This window comes from Mus pahari, chromosome 15 (assembly GCF_900095145.1).
Source record: "Mus pahari chromosome 15, PAHARI_EIJ_v1.1, whole genome shotgun sequence".
NCBI lineage: Eukaryota > Metazoa > Chordata > Mammalia > Rodentia > Muridae > Mus > Mus pahari.
The window spans coordinates 31,743,255-31,767,193 of NC_034604.1; the positions used below are offsets into that span (position 1 = coordinate 31,743,255).

The window sequence follows — 23,939 nt, forward strand, 5'->3', positions numbered from 1 at the left end:
TCTTTCTTTCTTTCTTTCTTTCTTTCTTTCTTTCTTTCTTTCTTTCTTTCTTTCTTTCTTCCTTCCTTCCTTCCTTCCTTCCTTCCTTCCTGTTTTGTTTTGTTTTGTTTTGTTTTGTTTTGTTTTTGGATTTTTCGAGACAGGGTTTCTCTGTGTAGCCCTGGCTGTCATGGAACTCACCCTGTAGACCAGGCTGGCCTGGAACTCAGAAATCCGCCTACTCCTGCCTCCCAAGTGCTGGGATTAAAGGTGTGTGCCACCATACTCGGCTTCGCACTTCTCTCTCCCTGTATACAGGATAGTTCCACTCCCTGTATCTTGAGATCTCCAATTCAATCCACCTGTCACCTACAGCTTTATGAAGTGGCCTTTCAGAGCCTCCATACAGGGAGGCTACAAACCCCTGCTACAAACCTGGCCTCAGCCACTCTCCACATTGATTCTAAAACAATAGCCACACGGAAACACTGCTAAGTTCAGCTGTCTGCTTGGGCTCTAGTCTGGCCCCCTTAAATCCCATTTACACAGCAGCTTTCATTTGTTGTTGCTTTCTAGGAAATTCCTTAAGCCTTTTTATAAGTTAATAGCTGAACTAAGTGTAGTCTTTATTCCGCCCTTTATTTTTATGTGGATTAGAACTCACCTTAATCTCTTCACCTATTTCAGCACAAGCCTTGATTTGACTCCAACATTAAATTTCCTGGTGTTCTTTTTTTTTCTTCAAACTGTATAAATTCTATTTATTTTTTATCTTACTTGTTTATTTTCATTGTAATTGTAAGAGTGATTACTAATACAGAGTCAGTATTATTAGGCTGTCTTTAAAATCTCCAACAAAGATGTATGTTATTTGCCCATTTAGCCTCAGGCAAATTCTTAGCACAAGAACAGGAAGCTGCCACTTTCTTTGCCAAAAAAAATCACAAAAATGGTCTCTAGCCCAGTTGCTACTTGATTCTCTCTGAAACCTCCTAAGCTGGACCTCCATAGTCCAAATTGTTCTTAGCACTACTTACTGTCTTCCAAGCTCTTACTAGAATGGTTCATTGAGCTCTGCTTATAACATTCAACTATTTTTCTAGTCCAAAGTCCCAAACTCTTCTACATTCATCCAAAAAAACCACATGGTCAGGTCTGTCACATCAATAGCCCACTCTCTGGTACCAACATCTGTAATTGTACGCATTTCTGTTGTGATAAAACACTATGACTAAGGCAAATATAAAATAATTTGTTAAATTGACCTTACAGTTTCAGAGGATTAGAGGCCATGGTGATAGAGCAAGGCCATGGTGACAGGAATAGCTGAGAGCTCCCTAAGCAGGAGGCAGAAAAAGAATACTAGAACTGACTCCAGACTCAAAGCCCACCTCAGTGACAGACCTCCTCCCACCAAGACACACTTTCTAATACTAACAGTTCTACCAGCTGCCAACTACATATTTAAATAGGTGCCTATGGGAGCATTCCAGTTCAAACCAGGTTTGATGGTACATGTCTATAATCTTAGAACTTTCAAGCCTAAAGCAAGAAAAGAATTCTTATGAATTCTATGCCAGCCTGGACTACAGAGTGAGAAACTGTATCTGTAAAAAATAAATAAATAAAATTCTTTTGAAGGTGTTAAGCTGAGAGGAATATATACGTATCTTGCTATGTCATGTTGTGAATGTGTGAAAATTTTTCTTAGGGCAGGAGAGATTATATACCATATAAGATCACATTCTGCTGTTGCTGAGGACCCAAAATTATTTCCCCACCCTGGCTGAGGTGGCTCACAACCATCTGTGACTGTAGTTCTAGGAGGACCTAACAGCTGTGACTCTGCCAGCACCTGTACATATCCACATTCATACATGTGTAATAAAAATAAAATTTTTAAGAAAAAATGTATGTCGGGCTGGAGAGATGGCTCAGTAGTTAAGAGCACTGACTGCTCTTCCAGAGGTCCTGCTTGTTATGTGGGTGTAGTGATCTAAACTTCAATTTTTATGGATTTTGTGGCAAGTGCTTTTAACAAGTGAACCATCTCTTCAGACCCTAATCTAGTCAGTTTTTCAATAGACTCTACTATATGCCAGAATCATTTAGGGTGATTATTAAAAATATAGGTTCTGGGGCTGGAGAGATGGCTTAGCGGTTAAGAGCACTGACTGCTCTTCCGAAGGTCCTGAGTTCAAATCCCAGCAACCACATGGTGGCTTACAATCATCTGTAATGAGATCGGATGCCCTCGTCTGGAGTGTCTGAATAATTATATATATATTCTTAGGCTGGTGAGATGGCTCAGCTGGAAAAGTATTTACCATTCAAGCCTGATGACCGAAGTTGATCCCTGAAACTCACATTAAGTATGGAAGGAGAGGACCAGCTCCTAAAAATTGACTTCTGAGTTCTGTATGCATGCACACCATGCTACATATATGCCTGCACACTCTCAAACACAGTACTCATAACTAAATGGATTTTTGTTTTTAAAGGCTTCTAGGATACTACTTCCTTTTATACTCCAAAGCTGTCCAGTCTCAGAGACAGAGCTGAAGACTATAGCATTGTACTTTGGCTACATCTGGGGAGGTGCTCAGCAATCTTGTTACATGGTTTTAGGTGTTTTTTGCTTGGTACCAGATATCCTACTCACCATATGAGACTTAGCACAAATATAGCTATTTTATTTTGGGAATACATAAAACAAAACCCAAACTAGGTAGCCATGGTAGTTTGTATCTGTAGTTCCAGCTTAGACAAGTAGGTGGGGAGTTTGAGGCAAGTCTAGGCTGCAAAGCTATGCCACTTCCTAAATAAAACAATCAAACAAAACCCCTCCGCTTTATTGATGACTTAAACCATGAAATTTATGTTTTAAGTGTGTAGTTCTAGAGTTGTACAATTTACTTTTGTGTTAATTCTGTCACTATTGAAAAATCTCTGTAGATGACCTAGGTTCCAGTCACAACCACCTGTAATTACAGAGCCAGAGAATATGATGCCCCTCTCCTACTTCCTTGAGCAGTAGCTACACATGTGGTGCACATACATACACATATATAAAGCAGGCAAAATACCTATAAATAATCTAAGAAGATAGTAAGTAAAGGATCTCTGTCCATTTGCAGAGGTTTAAGCAACTATTCTGTTTCCTGTGTTTAGATTTTCCTTTTTTAAACCTTTTATATTGTCTAGACAGCTAAAATATATAGCATTTTGTATTGGGTTTTGAAGAAATTCTGTCAGAAAATAAAGATATCCTTTAAATTGATGACAAAAAAAAAAAAAAAAAGCCGGGCTGTGGTGGTGCAGCACTAAGCCCACCACTTGGTAGGCAGAGGCAGGCGGATTTCTGAGTTTGAGGCCAGCCTGGTCTATAGAGTGAGTTCCAGGACAGCCAGGGCTACACAGAGAAACCCTGTCTTGAAAAACAAAAAAACAAAACAAAAAAAAGGACTTGAGCTGGGGATGACTTTTTACACTTGTAATTTCAGCTACTCATAAAGTTGAGGCAAGAGAATTTTGAATTCCAGACTAGTGTAGATAATGTGGAAATAACTGCTGGGTTGGGATGGAAGGAGAAAGTGTTTGTCTACCATGTGTGAGAGATCCTGGGTTGAATCTTTAGCACATACAAAAAGCAAAAAAAAAAAAAAACAAAAAAAACAACAACAAACAAACGTCACTTGAGATAGAAGTTGTGGTGGTTTATGCCAAGGAATTGGAGAGAGATAACTAGAATTGTAGTATGCCATCTGTTGACTCGTAGTTTTAATTGTTTTGATTCTTTGTTAGGGAACACTGCACTGACTTATGCTTGTGCTGGAGGATTTATTGACATTGTAAAAGTGCTTCTTAATGAGGGTGCGAATATAGAAGACCATAATGAAAATGGACACACTCCCCTAATGGAAGCAGCCAGTGCAGGCCATGTGGAAGTTGCCAGAGTTCTTCTAGATCACGGTGCAGGCATCAACACTCATTCTAATGAGTTTAAAGAAAGTGCTCTGACACTTGCCTGCTACAAAGGTACTTTCTATGTCGAAATACTTATTATTGTTTTTACAATAGCCTCAAATATTTGAATATTGAGTATTTGGGTTAATTTTGTATTCCTTCTTCGCCTGAGTATTTGAATGAACTTTATTTTTTTTTTCTTGTGGTATAAACTTACTTTATAAGATATAAAGGCCATTTTAACTTGTATTTCTGTACAATTCTTATATATGTTTCTTTATTATTTTTGTTTATTTAGTTATGATATTAGCCAAACAACTTACAGATATTAGGATTTCTGTTATTTAATACTCTCCATTCTATTGAATTTTTCCCTTAAAGAATTATAAATAGATCTACTGATAGACAGTTCATGTAGAAAACCTGAAAAATATGGTGTACCACAAAGAAAAATTTAAATGATCTGTAATATTACCGTCTAAAGATGAAAAAAGCATGTAAAAGTATTTTAGTGTATGTCCAGTATATTTTTAAGTAAGTTTAAAATATAAATGTCTGTATATATATAATTTGTGATATAAAATGATTTAATAGTTTTATATTCTGTTTATTTAGTAGGTATCATGAATATGTACCCATCTTAATAAATGTTCTTGTAACATAGTTTTGGATGATTACACAATATGTCAGTTGTATTTTCTAGATTCGTTTGCTTGCATATACCACAAATCACAGTGATTTGTATAGAAGAGAAACCCAAAAGTAAATTTACTTGTACTAGTATTGCAATTTTTTTTTTGTTTTGTTTTTTTTGTTTTTTTCGAGACAGGGTTTCTCTGTTTAGCTCTGGCTGTCCTGGAACTCACTTTGTAGAACAGGCTGGCCTCGAACTCAGAAATCCGCCTGCCTCTGCCTCCCAAGTGCTGGGATTAAAGGCGTGCGCCACCACGCCCGGCTAGTATTGCAGTTTAATTTTGTCCTCAGTATCAGAGTGTTATTTTTCTGCTGTACATCCTAATGTATTGGTTCTGTCCCTAATGCTTTCTGTAGTCCAGGAGGCAGCTAGAGCACAGTAGTCTGTACTTGAAGATGAAGGGGTTAGAGCAAGGGAGCAACTGCCTTCCAATTTAGTAATAAGTTCCTTTGAAGGAGTCTTTCTAGAAGCTTCACTTTGTAACTCTCACTGCATTGTGCTGACTTCCCTCTGCTACAAGGAAGGCAGAAAATAGTCTTTTAAAAGTTAGGCATGTTGCCACCTAGATAAAACTCAAGTTCTGTGTCTCAAAAATAATAAGTAAGAATGAATGTTGAGTAGGGAACTCACAATCTCTGCTGAATTCATGAAATGAATATACCAGAATTTTCTATTGTTGGAAACTTTTTCCAGTTTTTTCTTTTTTAAAAATTATTTAATCATTGTTTTTATTATTTGAAAACATTGATAATATCTTTGTGTGGACATTTTTGCCTAATCCTCTTGTTTTCTTAGGATAAATTCTAGAAGTGAAATTGCTGGGTATTTTGAAAGCTTTTGATACATACTTCCAGACTGCATTCTAAAAAGGTTGAACCAGGTGTCTCAGACCCCACTAGATGTCTGAGAGCCCCTTTACCAACCTTATACCCTCTCCAGTACTGGGCATTATCATTCTCTTTACTCTTTGCCATTTTGATGGCTAAAATAATGGTATCTTATTTAATATCTCCTCTATTAGCTTAAAGTCCATTCGTGTATTTTTTTGAATTAATATTTTATATCCTTCATGTATTTTTACTCTCAAATGTTGGTATTTTTTATTGGCTATTAACATTTTTGAATTAAATGTATCAAGAAGATTGTAATTATTTTTAAATGATGTTTTTGTGTGTCTGCTTATTGTTATAGTGAATTATGGTAATTTTCAATCTATTTTTCTAGAAAATGTAATAATATACTTTATCTCGCTTTCTATTTGATTCTAGTGTTTTGATAGTATATAAATTAAATCAAAGAACAAGCATGATTACTTAAAGTAGAAATATGTACTTTAGAAAGTCAGTCTTTAAAACTTAGCATAACCTTATTGAAAGTGCACCTACTTAATTGTTTACAGTTGGTTTCCTAGGATTGTCATTGATTGATTAAATTCAAAATAAAACTATAAATTGTATATACACATTTGAAAATAAAACCATTTAATTGATAGTCCATTCTCTAACTTTATTTTTAAGGCCATTTGGATATGGTTCGATTTTTGCTTGAAGCTGGTGCAGATCAAGAGCACAAAACCGATGAGATGCACACTGCCTTAATGGAAGCTTGCATGGTAATCTGATTATCTTCATTTGAAATCTTGTGGGGAAAAATCTTAGAATTCTTGTTGTTACTGTTGTATGTGTGTCTCTGTTCTTGTGTGTTTGCAGGTACATATACATGCCTTTAGAAGCCCAGAGAACAGACAACCTTGGGTGTTCCTCTAGACTCCCATCCACTTTACTTGTTAAGTCACTGACCTGAAACCTCATAAGCACAATAGGCAGTCTAGCTTTGAGCTTTAGTGATCTGAATGTCTACCTCACTGTTGTATACAATAACACCTAGTTTTTTTTTCTCCTCCCTCTGTTATCTGGTGATCATACTTATATCCTCATGCTTAAAAGGCAACCACTTTAACTGAGCCCAGTTTCTAGTTAATGTTTGACTTGTATTTTTAACCAAATTCTAAGTAAAAAACAGATGATGCTTTAATATATGGAATTTTAGAGGATAATAGAAACTTGTAATCCTGATGTAGTGTGTGCATGTGTTCATTTGTGTGTATATGATATGCTTATAACAAGTATGAAAGTCAGTATAAAGTTGAAGTCAAGAATTTAGACTCGAGGACTGAGAATCTGCAGAGATCGCTCAGAGGTTAAGAGTCTTAGTCACTATTATGAAAGAAAGCCTTTATTTTGGGAGCTTGCTTATGGTTTCAGAGGGTTAGTCCATTATCATCATGGCAGGAGTATGGTAGCATGCATGGCACAAGGGCAGTAGCTACGAGCTATATCTTGATCCATAGGCAATATGCAGAGAAAGACTCTGGGCCTGGTGAGGGCTTTTGAAATCTCAGAGCCCAACTCCAGTGACACACCTTCTTTAATGAGGCTGCACTTCCTAAATCTGCTCAAACATTTCACCTACTAAGAACTAGACATTCAAATATATGTCTATGGAGGTCAGTCTTATCCAAGCAACCAGAATGCTTAGTGCTTGTGCAAAGGACCTAAGTTCATATCCCAGCACCCAAGTGGTAGCTCACATCTGCTCTTTGAGATCCATTGCCCACTGGCATCCTGGCATGAGGTATCCATAAACCTATAGGCATACAAATATGCACATAAATAAAAATAAATCTTTGAAATCAAAAAAGTGTGAGGATTAGAATGGAGCTCTGTGGTTAAAATATGGGTTTTGCATTTGTAAGACCCTGATAAATATTTACATATAAATAAAAATATTTATTTTACATATTTAAAATATTCTTTGCCTTGCTCAAGTTGATGAGGCAAAGACAGAAGAGTACTAATCCATAGGGACTTCACTAAGTGACAAAATCCCAAGTGATAATGACTTCACAATTCCTTATGTCTTTGTTTTGTTTTGTCAAGTTTTTGTTTCTAAGGAAGAGATAATACAGTTTCAACATTTAAAAGCATAATCCCTCTAAATTTGAGAGTATTGTTGTATTTGACCTGACAGTAATTCTTTTTGAGGTTCTATTGACTGGATTTGATAGGTTTTCTTTTCTCTTTTAACTTCAAAGAATACAAAAATTCAAAGTTATTTGGAATTATAAGTATTCGTTACCAGGTCAGATTTGTTTTAGAAAATTTTGCAGTTTGTGAAAATTAAGATAATTGTTCATTTGTGTTTTGCCTGCATGTATGTCTGTGTGAGGTTGTTGGGTCCCTTGGAACTGGAGTTACAGTCAGTTGTGAGCTGCCATGTGGGCTCTGGGAATTGAATCTAGGTCACTCTGGAAGAGATATCAGTGATCTTAACCACTGAACCATCTTTCCAGCCCCTTAAACATTAAAAAAAAAGTATTAATAGGTGTTAGATAAGGTTTAAGTGCTAATAATTATAATATCCAAGCTACATCAACTTTCTTTAGTTCCTTGTTTGCCATCCACTTAAAAAAATCTCTGAAATTCTTTCTTTGCTTTACCTCTGATCATCTGCAGGATGGACATGTAGAGGTGGCACGTTTGCTTTTAGACAGTGGTGCTCAGGTGAATATGCCTGCAGATTCCTTTGAGTCTCCATTGACTCTAGCTGCCTGTGGTGGACATGTTGAGTTGGCAGCATTGCTTATTGAAAGAGGAGCAAATCTTGAAGAAGTTAATGATGAAGGATACACACCTTTGATGGAAGCTGCTCGAGAAGGACATGAAGAGATGGTGGCACTTCTGTTGGCACAAGGTAAAGCCATTGTACTTTATTAAAATTAACCTCTTTGTGTGTTTTGCATATGAGTTGAAGTAGATAGTTTTTCCATAGCTTAGGCAGGCCTTGAATTTCAATCAAATGAATGTTTCCATACCCTAGAAGGAATAGCCTAAGCAGAGATGGTAGGTGATTATCATCTTATTTGCATACTGTATATAATTCTCTCGAAGCTAGTTCTGTCTTTTGTTGTGCTTTCAGGTGCAAATATAAATGCCCAGACAGAAGAAACTCAAGAAACTGCTCTTACCTTGGCTTGCTGTGGAGGCTTTTCTGAAGTTGCAGATTTCTTGATTAAGGCAGGGGCTGACATAGAACTTGGCTGTTCTACACCTCTCATGGAGGCTTCTCAGGAGGGACACCTGGAGTTGGTTAAATATTTGCTGGCTGCTGGTACGTGGCTTTAAAAATGCCTTTATCACAGAAAGAAAAATATAAGCCATACTCATGTCTCAAACCTAAAACCATTGAACTAAGAAACAGAGAGTACAGTGGTGGCTACCATAGTCTACGGATAGTATAAGGGTATGAAAAATCTGCAGCAGAAAAGGGGAATGTTGGCAGACTGCCAGGGTTTAGTGACTTACTGTATTAGTTAGGGTTTTACTGCTGTGAACAAACACCATGACCAAGGCAAGTCTTATAAAAAACAACAATTACTTGGGGGCTGGCTTATAGGCTCAGAGGTTCAGTCCAGTTTCATCAAGGTGGGAGCATGGCAGTAGCCAGGCAGGCATGGTCCAGGCAGAGCTGAGAGTTCTACATCTTCATCCAAAGGCTGCTAGTGGAAGACTGACTTGCAGGCAATTAGGGTGAGAGTCTTAAGCCCATACCCATAGTGACGCACCTCCAGATGGTGCCACTCCCTGGTTCAAGAATATACAAACCATCACATTCCACTCCCTAGCCCTCATAGACTTGTTCAAAAACATGAGTCTGTGGGGGCCATACTTAAATATAGCATAACGCAAAATGTATGCCTGTCTCCTGGACTTAAAGGTGTGTACCACCTTGACCAGGCGATGGTGGCACACGCCTTTAATCCCAGCACTTGGAAGGCATAGGCAGGCGGATTTCTGAGTTTGAGGCCAGTCTGGTCTACAAAGTGAGTTCCAGGACAGCCAGGGCTATACAGAGAAACCCTGTCTCAAAAAAAAATAAAACAAAACAAAACAAAAAGGTGTGTACCACCATGCCTGGATCTAAATTTAGCTGGGTAGGATCTTGCCCCAAGGCTCCACTCCCTTAATCTGTTATCTCCTAGAGCACAGGATTTTGCTCCATTTCAATTCCTGGTATCCCTTTAATACTCAAACCATATATTTTATATTTTTCCTTTCTAAGCTTGCTATGCTTGTTCAAACTTCTCTTCATAAGACTTAGCCAGAGAACAGCCGAGCATGGTGGCGCACACCTTTAATCCCAGCGCTGGGGAGGCAGAGGCAGGCGGATTTCTGAATTCGAGGCCAGCCTGGTCTACAAAGTGAGTTCCAGGACAGCCAGGGCTATACAGAGAAACCCTGTCTGGAAAAAAAGACTTAACCAAAGAACAAAGTCTCTGTTGGGCTTTTTTAAACTTCCTTTGTCAGTGCAATTAATCTGAGTCTCTTCACCTTAGCCTCAGGCAGACTTTTCAGGCAAGGGCAAAATGTAGCCACATTTTTCACCAAAATACCACAAAAACAGTCTTTATGCCACATTCTGAAATTCTTCTCCTTTGAAATCTCTTGGGCCAGGTCAACACAGTTCAAATTACTCCCAGCAACAAAGTCTTCCATATTCCTACTAGGATGACCCATTAATCCCCATTTAAAGCATTCCACTGCTTTCCAAATCCAAAGTCCCAAAATCCACATTCTTTCAAATAAAAGCATGGTCAGGCCTATTACAGCAATACCCCAGTCCCTGGTATCAAGTTCTGTATTTATTAGGGTTTTACTGCTGTGAACAGACACTTGTGACCAAGGCAAGTCTTATAGAAAACAACATTTAATTAGGCTTACAGGCTCAGAGGTTCAGTCCGGTATCATCAAGGTGGGGCAATGGCATTATCCAGGCAGGCATGATGCAGGAGGAGCTAAGAGTTCTACATCTTCATCTGAAGGCTGCTAGTGGAAGAGACTTGCAGGCAACTAGGGTGAGAGTCTTAAACCCACACCCACAGTGACACACCTATTCCAACAAGGTCACACCTCCAGATGGTGCCACTTCCTGGTCCAAGAATCTACAAACCATCACACTTACCTTCTGCACTGAATGATAACCCAGTTAGGGGTATGGAGAGAGAGAGAGAGAATATGAGGATGTAAATGCAGGCATGCATGTTGTCACAGCACACACAGACTTGGGTCATTAGACTTGTGCCATAAGTGTTTTCACTTGTTAAGCCATATTTTCATCTCCTAATTCAAATTTTTACTATAAGCAGACTGTGGATGTTTTTATCTCCAAGAAATAAATCTATAAATATATATATTGTAAGGTGATAGATAATAATTTATGTGGTCTGATTATTCCAGTGTGTTCATAACATAACACTGAACCCCATAAGTGTATACAAGTATTATCTGTCTATTAAATAAAATTAGGGTTAAGGATGTAGCTCAATGTAAAAGGGGCTCCTCAGTATGCATTAAGCTCTGGGTTTGTTAGTTTGTCATGTTAGCATCAGGTACTAGGGAATTCCACTAAGAATGGAAGATCACCTGAGCTATATTCCAAGACTTGGTCTTTAGCAGACTTCTTACTATTGTTGGTTTTTGTTTAGTGGTTTGCTTATAAACTGTCTGTTCTTTTCTTTTGGAAGAAAGGTTAATTCTTCCTGCTTAGTCTTTGATGATAAGAAGAGATGGCAGTGGCATGATACATTAAGGCTGTTAATTTCTTGACATTTTAAGTTGCCTCAAAAAGAAAATAATGAGTTCGAGGCCAGCCTGGTCTACAGAGTGAGTTCTAGGACAGCCAGGGCTTTACAGAGAAATCCTGTCTTGAAAAAAAAAAAAACAAAAAACAAAAAAAGAAAAGAAAAGAAAAGGGGTTTGGGAGAGATGAGTCGGCTGGTAAATAAAGCACTTGTCATGCAAGCATGAAGGTCATACCCAGATCCTATGTAAAAGCTGGGTGGGTATGATGGCCACTATGTAATCCTAGGGACAGGAAATCTCCAGAGCAAGCTCACTAGCTGGACTATGGCAAGCTTCAGATTCAGAGAAAGACATTACATCAAAGAAGACACCGATCCCACCCTTTGGCCTTTATGAACATTTGCATATATTTTCTACAAATATGTGTACATACACATAGACACATGCACACAGCAGTCATGCATAGACCCTAAAAAGTAGGAAATAATTTTACAGGTAAGATCTTTCTTTCAAATGTTTGTGCATTATTCTTTATTAAGTAATATCAAGAAATAGATACATTTTTTAAAATATATGTTATCTGAAAGATATGCCAGAAAAAGTATTGATAAAAATGTAAACTTTTGTCTCTTAGAAGTAATATTGAATTTCTCATTTATCAAGGTCTGATACATTGTTTTTCTTTTTTTGTTGTTGTTTGTTTTGTTTTCAAGACAGGGTTCTCTGTGTGTAGCCCGGCAGTCTGGAACTTAACTCTATAGATCATGTTAGCCTTGAACTCACAGAGATCTGCCTGCTGGGATTAAAGGCCTGGCTTCTCTTTGCCACCAAACCCCAGCCCTGATACATTGTTTTATAGCTAAATTCTGAATTGGTGACACGTGCCTATAATCTCAGCACTGGAGAGGCAGAGGCAGGAAGATCCATCTTCTTCCATAAATTGAGTTCTAGGCTAGTCCCCAATTCCTATTGAGACCTTCTCTCATACAAAACAAAACAAAACAAAACAAAACAAAACAAAACAAAACAAAACAAAACAAAAAGAACCTTATATAGGTGGAAGCTGGAAGATCAGGACTTCAAGTTGGTCTCATAAGAGCATATCTAAGATACATGAGACTATGTATACACAAACCAAAAACAAAACGAGCTGGGCGTGGTGGTGCATGCCTTTAATCCCAGAGGCAGGCAGATTTCTAAGTTCGAGGCCAGCCTGGTCTACAAAGTAAGTTCCAGGACAGCCAGGGCTATACAGAGAAACCCTGTCTCGAAAAACAAAATACAAAAACAAAAACAAAATGAAAGAACTTACCGAATATTAGATATTTTTACTCAGATTTTGTATTATTTCTATTACTTGCCTCTGGTCATTGTGTTATAAAAAAATATTAGCTGAGTGTGGTAGTGCATGCCTTTAATCTGAGTACTCAGGAGGCCAAGGTAGGTGAATCTCTGATTTCAAAGCCAACCTGGTCTACATGCAAGTTGCAGACCCTTTGTAAAATAATGAAACCCTATGTGAAAAAAAAAATTACTATTAAACCCATTCTGTTTCTATTTTTTGTTTTTTGAGTCTGGGTCCTGGGTCCTAATATATATCTCTACTGGCTCTACTGGCACCGTCTCTGGGGAGGATACCTGGCTTTTTTTTTTTTTTTTTAAAATCTTGAAACTTAACTGATGCAAAGTTCAAAGTTGCTATATAATCTTATCAAGATGACCTAGTTAGTGTTCAGTAATTAACCCTGGAGCCCCTGGCATTACTTTCTGTTGTGTCTGAGTTGATTCTCATATTTGCTCCTACTGCTGACTTGAAGGATATAGTTCCCAGAGTTCTCTGATTAGAATGATGACTCCAACATTAACCAGACTTCTTCTTTTTGGCTTTGGTATGAACTTTTTTTGTTTTGTTTTGTTTTGTTTTGTTTTTCTTCGACAGGCCCTTGGAGTACAGGCTTGTCTTTACCTCAAACTTCTGTTGCTCTTCTGGCTTTCACGTCCCAATTTGAAGTCATGGGTGTGTCCTTTCATGTGTGGTTTGTTACCCACCCAATTTTAATTCATGGTCAATCTCATTTCATGTATACTTCCCACTTCCCCTATTTATTTTTTATAATTATTTTTATTTAAAATAAACATTTACACTTTTAATTTTATTATATATTTATTTATTTAAAGTTTTATGCATCAGGTATAGTTGTGCACACCTTTGATCCCAGCATTTGGGAGGCAGATGCAATTGGATGTCTGAGTTCAAGGCCAGCCTGGTCTACACAGCAAGATTCAGAGCACTCAGACCTATACTGAGAAACTGTTTCAAAAGCAAACAAATAAAATAAAGTAAGGGCGGTAGTGGCACACGCCTTTAATTCCAGTGGTTGGGAGGCAGAGGCAGGCGGATTTCTGAGTTNGAGGCCAGCCTGGTCTACAAAGTGAGTTCAAGGACAGCCAGGGCTATACAGAGAAACCCTGTCTTGAAAAAACCAAATAAATAAATAAATAAATAAATAAATAAATAAAATTTAAAATAAGTAAAAATAAAGTTTTATATATATATATATATATATATATATATATATATATATATATATGCACCTGAGTGTACACCATATATATGCAGTGTCCATAGAGGCCAGAAGAGGGTAAATGTATGTTTTGTTTTGTTTCTAGGTGCTAATGTGCATGCTACCACAGCAACAGGAGACACAGCTCTAACCTATGCTTGTGAAAATGGACATACAGATGTTGCAGATGTTCTACTTCAAGCAGGGGCCCATTTAGTAAGATTTTTAAAATTTTAAATATTTATGTGTGAATGTTAATATTTATTCATATCTACCATCTAGAACACATTTGTAATGATCAGAGATTTACACATTTTGAATAAAATAGAGATTGGTAATATGGCATACAAGTCTTGCTGCCAAGACTTGACAAGTTGAGTTTAATCCCCAGAACCCACATGGTAGAAAATGATAATCAACTCTGAAGTTGTCCTCAAACCTCATGTGTACATGTGGTTGCACATACACATACACACTAAGATTTAATTGAACAAATAAGCCTCTGGTCACCTGTAAGTTGTTAAAAGTATTAAATGCATTTGAAATACGTTTAATAACAAATACCATTTCTTTTACTAGGCAAAAAACTATTAGTTTCTATTCTATTCATCCTATCCTCATTTAACCTGTACTTTCTAAAGTGCTATTTATTACATATATCATAAAATTCAATGATGTTTTCACAAAATAAAATAATTTGTCAATTCGCTTTGGGTGGTTGACTTTCTCTGACTGCATTTAGAAGTAAATCTCCTTCTGAGTGGTAGAGGGCCTGCCTGACATGTGCAAAGCCCCAGGTCCAGCCTCCAGTATGACAAAAGGAGACAAAAGTTGATACTGTGGTAGCCATCTTCCTAACAATATCACCCTATTCTGTATTTTCTATCCTTTTGTATTTGACTTTTCATATAATATCAAATTATGTGGCAAGTTCATATGTATTATAATGCTTAGAGCTATGGAAAATTATGAATAGTACAATGAATAATTATAATACTTACATGTGTGAGATATAGTTGGAAATGTAGATAATTTTAGTATTTCCATTTATTTTGATAAATCAATACAGATACCTTTTAATCATTTTAATAACAGACATCCCATATTCAACCTGAGAATATTGTTGAAAAATAATTGAGTAAAATTTAAGTATATAATATGGTTATACTATTATCATTTCTACTAATAATAAATGCTGTAATGATAACTGTTATTCATTTTGCTTGCTGAGACAGGGTTTTTCTGGCTGGCCTGATTTTATGTAGCCCCTGGGTTCTTTTCTCAGCCTACTACATACTGGGACTATAGGCTGGTGCTGCCATACCATTAGCATTTATTTCTTTTTTTCCTAATAAATATATTTTAAATTTTTCTTTAATTATTATATATATGTGGTTGTACAAGTGCCACAGAAAACGTGGGCATCAAAGGGCATCTCTGGTGTGTCATTTCTCACATGGCATCTAGAGATTGGACTCAGGTCATCAGGTTTGTGTGATAAGCACTTTTATCTGTTGAGCCATCTTGTCAGCCTACTGTGTTAATGGTGGTGGTGTGTGGATGGAGGCTAGATGATGATGTTGTTGTCTTCCTCCATCATTCTCCACCCTTTATCTTGAGGCAGAGTCTCTCATTTAAACCTAGAACTTAGCAACTTGGTTAGTCTAGCTAAGTGGCTTTTCTTGTCTCTCTTCCATGTGCTGACCACACCATACAAAACTGGCATATATGTCGGTGCTATGGATCTGAACTCTGGCCCTTATTGCACAGCAGATTCTTTCCCTGTTAAGGCCTCTATCAACTCATTCTTACTCAACTGGTTTTGCTGTATTAGTTGACATTTCTGCAAGATAATTGATATTTATGACAATAGATCTCAGTATGCTGCCTGTTTATTTTTCTTCTTTATTTATTGTATGGTGTGTGTGTGTGCGCGCGCGCATACTCTACGTAATATACGTCTGCACAGAGGCCTGAGGAGAAGTCAATTATTCACTCTATCTAATTCCTTGATAGAGTCTTCTGCTAAATTGGCAGCTAGCAAGCACCAGCAATCTCCTGTCTCTGTTCCCATAGCACTGGGACCACACTCAGCTTTTACAAAGGGGAGTGAGTATGTGTGCGTGTGTGTGTTGTGTGTTGTGTGTAATTCATTCTTTATGGGGAAAGGTGTACTGTAGCATACCAATAGAAGTCAGAGGGCACTTGGCAGGAGTCATTCTCTTATTTCATCCTGTGGGTTCTATGAATCAACCTTGGATAGTAAGCATTGGTGGCAAACAAGCCCAAGCGTCTCACACTCGTTAATCCATTTTCTATACAGGAAATTTTTTAAAAATATATTCCAAATGCTCTGGTGTCACATTATTCCAGGCTGTTTCGTCAAATACTGCAGAAAACTTTATAGCAGAAAACTGAATTTTAATATATTATACTATTCTCAGTTCTCTCCTACTACACCAGTATTAAGGATTAATTTGCATGCTAAAAATGATACCACTAAACTATATTCCCAGTCTTACTCTTTTAATTGAGACAGGGTCTCATTAAGTGGTCAGGTCAACTTTGTATTTATTTTATAACCTATACAGGCCTCAAACTTGAGATTCTTCTGCCCCAGTCTTCCAAATAGATAGAATTACAGATCTGTGTCACCAGGCACAGTTACCCCTTTCTTTGTAGCATACTTTTCCAAAGCATATATGACTTGGCTTCTTTTATCATACTCCTCTAGTTCCTATTCACTATTAGTTTCAAGTTAAAGGCAGAGAACTTGCAAAGCGAAGTTGTTTTTTTTTGTTTTTTTTTTTTAATTATTTAATGTATATGAGTACACTGTAGCTGTCTTCAGACACACCAGAAGAGGGCATCAAATCCCATTATTTTTTTAAGGATGGTTATGAGCCACCATGTGGTTGCTGGGATTTGAACTCCGGACCTTCGGAAGAGCAGTTGGGTGCTCTTACCCACTGAGCCATCTCTCCAGCCCCCAAGTTTTTGTTTTTAATAGTATGGTTTGAGTTTTAAAGTACTAAGTTGCCTTTCTCCTTTGTTTGCTCTATCCAAGTCTTCTTTTCCCTTCCCTCTTCAGTTTTGATGTACTATGATGTCAGTATTTTCCAGGCTTCCATTGTTCAACCATTTTATACTTCAGACATGATTTTTACTAGTAGGTGATTATTTTAAGTCATTATTTCCAAAGATCTTAAGAGATAGTCACCTTCATATTTAGCTAGCCGGGCGTGGTGGCGGACGCCTTTAATCCCGGCACTTGGGAAGCAGAGGCAGGTGGATTTCTGAGTTCCAGGACAGCCTGGTCTACTGAGTGAGTTCCAGGACAGCCAGGGCTACTCAGAGAAACCCTGTCTCTAAAACCAAAACAAAACAAAAAACCCCAAAAACAAACAAACAAAAAGATGTTTTGATTTGGTAAGTGTCTTATATTTTCTAACTATTTGTGGAGATAATTCTCTTTGTCTTCATTGTAGCATATTGCTTTCAACACTAAAACAGTATTCACAACTGCCTGTAACTCCAGTTCCAAGGGAATCTGACACCTTCCCACAGACATACATATAGGCAAAACACCAATGCACATAAAATGAATAAATTATTTTTAAAAATACCATACATAGAAAATAAACTCAGAACTTTGGTTTTTTTTGTTTTTTAGTTTTTCGAGACAGGGTTTCTCTGTATAGCCCTGGCTGTCCTGGAACTCACTTTGAAGACCAGGCTGGCCTCGAACTCAGAGATCTGCCTGCCTCTGCCTCCCGAGTGCTGGGATTAAAGGCATGTGCCACCACTCCTGGCTAAATTCAGAACTTTAGTGTGTGGCTTTCTAAAATTTTTATCTGATATTTTTATTTTATTAGCATACATTGTACACAACAGTGAGTTTAATGATGGCATTTTCACACTCACATATAATGTATTTTGATCATGTTTACTCTCCCTTTCTCTCTCCCACTTTTTACTGATTTCCTTCTTCCCAAGTAATTCCCCTTTATTTCCATGAGCTTTGTTGTTTTTTTTGACCCAGGGAGTTCAGTTAAGGCTGCTTACAGGAGCTTAGGTGAGGTTATTTATGGGAGTATGGGCAACTTACCAGTAACTCCATCAGAAGAAAATGTCTCTCCCTCACTCAGCAACCATTAACTGCCTCTAGGTCCTCAGGGAGGGATGGGGCCTTATGAGGCCCTACCCCCAAGCAACTGTTAACTGCCCCTCCCCCTTCCGTGAGGGAATGTTGACCACTCAATGATGTTTAGGTTTTATGCAGGTAAGCACAGCTGCTCTCCGTTCATGGGTATGGTGGTCTTGTCATGCCCCAGAAGACAGCATTCCATAAGACTCTACCCCTTCCTCTAATTCTTCCATTCTTTCTACTCCCTCTTCTGTGATAGTCCCTGAGCCTTGGTGTTGGGGTAAAGGGTGATAGGACTAAGCATTCACAGTCACTTATTCTCAGTACTTTGCAGTAACACTAATCACAATAGAATGAAGCAACTTTCACCAGAGATGGCAGAACAGCACTAATCTATTGACATAAATGTAGTTTTTTTGTTGTTTGTAAAATGTGTATGCTGTATGTGTGGGTTCCTCTGGAGGCCAGAAGAGGCTTTCAAAACCGCCTAAAGCTGGAGTTACAGACCTGATGTGGGTGCTGAGAGAACTCTGGTCTGAAAGATCAGGTAGCCCTTTTAACCACTGAGCCATCTCTCCAGTCTCTCAACATATTTACAGGCTTTTTTGACCATCCACAACATGTCTACTTAGTAAAACATCAGTAATTGCTTCCTCTCTAGAGCTTGTGGCCAGCAAAGTAGATTTTTGTTTTAATCCCTGAATTTCTAGACTGCTGGAAAGGTAGACATGTACAAACCATACCCAGACATTTATTTGAAACAGCCCATGTTCTTATGAAATTATTTGATGAACAGAAATAGCTTAAAGTTTTGATTTATTTCTGTTTGTGTAGGAGCATCATAATAAGTTCCATGACGGCTACTTTGCACTTGTTTGTTTTGAGTTTGGTTTGCTGTTAGTTGAGATTAATATGGAAGGGAACAGGAGAGAAACTGAGTACTCGAAAGTCACTTTCAGATCATATAAATACCTTCTTACTAAATCTGTATCATAGGAATATATGTTCCCATCTCTAAGGAACTTGGAGTTACTCTAAGTGAACCTTTTACAAACCTACATTTCTTAATTGTTTGGTGGAGATTCCAATGACTCTAGTCAACGAATAAAAAGCACCTAACATATTTATAAGAGAGGAGGAACTACATAACTAATTATCTTAAATAGTATTTGAGTTTTCCTACACTTCTTGACATCTTTAGTATTCTTGGTTAGATATTTTAAAATGTTACTCCTGCTTATTGCTTTAGTTTTCTTTAGAAACCAAGGAATAAGTATCTATAGTTTAGCATAATTACTTCCTTTCAAGATTTCTATTAACATTTTATTAAAAGATCATCATCATGTCCTTAAAATATAAACTATACTCAGGTAGATCTCTGTTAGAGGCCTGCCTGTTCTATATACTGGGCCAACCAAGGCTACTTAGTGATAATCCTGTCTCAAAACCAAAGCCATTCATATGGGCGTGGTAACATATGCCTTTAATCCCAGCACTCTGGAGGCAGAAGCAGCAATTCAAGGCTAGCCTGGTCTACACTGTAAGTTCCAGAACAGCTAGGACTATATAAAGAGACTTTGTATTAAAAATAAATGAAGACCTATGCTCATAAAATTATGGTCTTTATTAATTAGGATTGTTTTACTTGAAAATGCACCTGAAGTGCCAGTGAGAAGGTCTACAAGTTCTTCACAGCTAAATGTGGTTCTCATTTTTAGGATAAGATCTATAAGGTCTTTTTCCTTTCACAGGATGATAAGCAGGAGGACATGAAAACTACTTTGGAGAACACAATCCCAAGCCAAGGATTAGGTCACAGTGGCCTTTGATGCTTATAAACTGCCACCATATAGAATAGATTGGGATATCTGAATTGAAGCTTAGAAATTAAAGGACCTTGTTGACTGACAAAGAAAATCCTCAATTTGAAAATATTATGGTGTCTTGGTGAAGAGATTTGCGTTGTTAGTGGTTTATTTCCTTAGTATTATTTATATTTGATTTTTTTAAAAAAAATCTTACAGAAGTACAAACTTAGAAGTTATTTTTAGTGAATATCAAATTTAACTGAGCAGCCTTCTACTCATTTTAATGTCTTGATCAAATATCACAAGCAAAGTACAAATGAAGTAAGAGAAGGCTAGCTGGTAAGTGACTCAGCTCAAATAAAAGAATATTTTTGTAACTGGGTGTAGTGGGAATCCCAGTACTGGGCAGTCAGAGATAGTTGGGTCTTTAAGTTTGAGGCTAGCCTGGTCTACATAGTTACAAGACAGCCAAGGCTACATAGTGAGGCCCTGTCTCAAAAAAAAAAAGCCAGGCAGTGGTTGCACACACCTTTAATCCCAGCACTTGTGAGTTCGAGACCAACCTGGTCTACAAAGTGAGTTCTAGGACAGCCAGGGCTATACAGAGAAACCCTCTCTCAAAAAAACCAAACCAAACCAAAAATCAACTGAACAACAATAACAAACTGTATAGAAAGAGTTTTAGAGAGTTATAGAAAGATTTGATATATAGAGAGATAATATATATTAAGTAGGAGAAATAGTAGACAAAATGCAGTACAGGTTTTTTTGTTTTGTTTTGTTTTGTTTTGTTTTCTTTTTGTTTTTCTGTTTTGTTTTTCCTCTTGTTAAAGTACTATTATTTAAAACTGAAACTGGACTGCTGAAAATAAAATTCAGTGTTGTATGTCAAGAAGTAAAAGGTGGCAGTAGAAGTGTATATTTCTGGTAAGTTAAAAAGAAGGAAAACTAGCAGTCACATGTTTTGTCCATCTTAATGAAGGAGCTGTAATTTAAATTATTTAAAGTAGTGGATACAATAAATATTGTCACAAATTGTGTTAATTTTTTTTTAAACAGATGAGGTGCTAACTACTAATAGCATCAAAAGTATATTCAAGTTAGGCATGGGAGCTTATGTCTGCAATTCCAGCATTTAGGGAGCTGAGGCAGGAGAACTGCTTTGAATTCAAGACTAATTTGGGCTCTACAGAATGAATTCAAGGCCAACTTGGTTTATAGTGTGAGATTTTTCTCTCACAACAAAATTAAATAATAATAAAAATATTATGCTCAAGATTGTTTTGATTACCTGTGTTTGTAATAACGGAGCTACTGATGAATTTGTGCTGAAAGCTGTTCTGGTATGTTACATATAATAAATATTTATATAGTCTTGTTTAATAAACCATTAATTTTAAGTTTAAATGAAGCCGACAAAAGGAAATAGGTGTGTAGGTGATTTTTTTCTATTATTGTTGTTTTGCTTTGCTTTAAATTTTTTTATTACATTTATTTCTTGTGTATATACATGTATGCACATTGCTTCACTTGTGGAGATGAGAGGACAACCAGAATCATTTGTCTGCTTCTACCATGTGGTTCCAGGGGTTGACCTCAGCTCATCAGATTAGGCCAGCACCTTTACCTACTGAATCATGTCACTGGCCTGTTGTTGTTTTTTTGTTTGTTTGTTTTTGTTTTTGTTTTTTTGAGATGGAGTCTCAGGTAGCCAAGGCTTACCTTAGGTTCTATATTTAGTTGATGATGGCTTTGAACTGTTTCTGTGCATCTACTTCCTATGTGCTAGGATGACAAGCATGAACCATTGAATTGAATGTATGGCAGCTAAGTGACTTTCTAAATTAATTTAAAAGAATGGTGAAATAAAAACTGTCATCAGTTTTTCTACTTTTTCTTAATGAAAATCTACTGCAACAGCAGAATTCACATTTACATACTTAGTATAATTTAATTATGAACCTGGAGTATAGGTAAGAAAACTTTTCATAGAAATAAAGTTAACAACAATTTCATTAGTTAGGTAAATGTAGTAAGAGTTTGTACACTAACCATACTAAGACTAATAATTATACAAACGAGTTCAGTTGGTTGCAGTTTGATAATAAGACCTGGTTAGAAGCTGTTTTATCACTATTTTTGTATCTGGCAAACTTCATAGAGAAGAACAATGATCTTGCTGCTAAAACTATATCTTTTGTCTTTAACTCTTCAAGTGTTTAATTTCTATTCTAAAAAATTCCATTCATTGGTATATTTTTGTTCCCCCTTACTCATAAAATACTATCATTTTCTTTAGTGCTGTTTTTATCTTTCGGTAGAATCCTTTAAATTGTATACATGTGTGTACATGTGTGCATGCATGCCACTACACACATGAAGGTCAGAGGACAACTGCAGAAGTCTTGTTCTCTCCTTCCACCCTTTGGTAGAATTTTTATTGGTTCCTAATAAAATATCAGGATTTTATAAATCACCTTAGGGACTTAAATCCCCCCTCGCCCCATAGTTCACATGAATAGTTAAGAAAAATAACTTCTTAATCTAATTGTAATTAGAAAATTTAAGTTATTGGGTACCAAACTAAAAATTAATTATGTTATCTTTAAAGGTTATTTTTGGGTATGCAAGGTTTAAACTTGCCCATGATGGGTCATGCTATCTAGTGTAACTGAAATGAATTTGTACATTAGAGGAACTGAAGTCGGTTGTGTAAGTGTCCAAATGAGTTAAGTACTAAATCCTCACTGTTTATCATATCATTAGTACTAAGTTCTTAAAGTAAATATTACATTAGGTGATTGGTTGATTTTCTGTTTCTTTATTAGGAACATGAATCTGAAGGTGGAAGAACACCTTTGATGAAAGCTGCAAGAGCAGGTCATTTGTGCACTGTTCAGTTTCTTATTAGCAAAGGTAAAGCAAGTTCAAAAGGTGGTTGTTTCCAAAAGCCTTCCATTTCTGAGAAAAACACTTAGTGGTTAAAAGTAATCAGACTTTTGTCAGTGTATTTTATGTAGTAAACAACAGTTTGTGAGATGATTACTGGAAAATTTCTATTAGTCTTGAGGGTTTTTTCATCAAACACTTTATGACTGTCCTGGGTAAAAGTAGATGACCACTGTTCTCCAGTAAATATTCAATACATTCAAGGCAGTTTTGGGGCAGACACAGGTGAGAGATGCTGTTCTTTTGTCATACAGTTGAATTAACAGTATACAAAGTTCTTTTTAAAAATGTGTCCCGGGCTGGTGAGATGGCTCAGTGGGTAAGAGCACCCGACTGCTCTTCCGAAGGTCCGGAGTTCAAATCCCAGCAACCACATGGTGGCTCATAACCATCTGTAACAAGATCTGATGCCCTCTTCTGGTGTGTCTGAAGACAGCTACAGTGTACTTACATATAATAAATAAATAAATCTTTAAAAAAAAAACAACAAACAAACAAACAGGGAACACTTCGAAAAAAAAAAATGTGTCCCGAGGCCTGTGCATAGGTATGATGTTGTATCCGTACTCCAGCATACAGAAGCAGAAGCCAGTAGATGGATGTCTGTGAGTTTTAGGCTGGCCTAGTCTGGATGTTCCAGGCCAGCCAGAGCTACACAGTGAGATCCTATATCAAATAAGTAAATGTTCCTTGAAACAGTATGCATAAACAAGACCTATACAGTGACATTACCAATAGGCATCCCAACATGGATGGTGACTCTTACAAGGCCCAATCCCTTAAGATTAAGAGCTAGATGTAGTTAATGACTGCTGGGGTGAGGGGGTGATTAATGAAGTAGATAGATAACTTCTGGAGTTCTTTTATGTTTGTTTGCCAAGAATATAATACGAATTACCAAAAATAGGAACACATTGAGTACTGCCTTTCTATGTTGTAGAAGTTGCTAAATAATTGCATTGTCTGAATTTATTGTTAAACCGCTTACAAAATAGTCTCATGTTGTAATAGATCATTATATTGTCTTATCTTTCTCAAAAGATTGTTTTATACAATTTGGGATTATGTTTAGTTGAAGATTAAATAAAATACAATAGTACTTTGGTTTTGGCTTTGTTTTTGTTTTACATGATACTGTTTGGAGTCAGAGTTAAGAGTTACCGAGGTTGAGCATATCTGAAAAGGGAGCAC

At 37.0% G+C, this 23,939-nt stretch overlaps 1 protein-coding gene across 1 annotated transcript in view; it reads left to right on the plus strand.

Annotated features, from left to right (window-relative positions):
• The window catches only part of LOC110332931 (ankyrin repeat and KH domain-containing protein 1), a 105,526-nt gene that overhangs the window by 26,554 nt on the left and 55,033 nt on the right, over positions 1-23,939 (plus strand). Inside the window, exons 6-11 of the mRNA XM_029547220.1 lie at positions 3,784-4,017; positions 6,157-6,251; positions 8,155-8,392; positions 8,618-8,809; positions 13,951-14,060; positions 22,628-22,715. Of these exons, the coding sequence (XP_029403080.1) occupies positions 3,784-4,017; positions 6,157-6,251; positions 8,155-8,392; positions 8,618-8,809; positions 13,951-14,060; positions 22,628-22,715 (957 nt within the window). The remainder of the gene's footprint in view (positions 1-3,783; positions 4,018-6,156; positions 6,252-8,154; positions 8,393-8,617; positions 8,810-13,950; positions 14,061-22,627; positions 22,716-23,939) is intronic.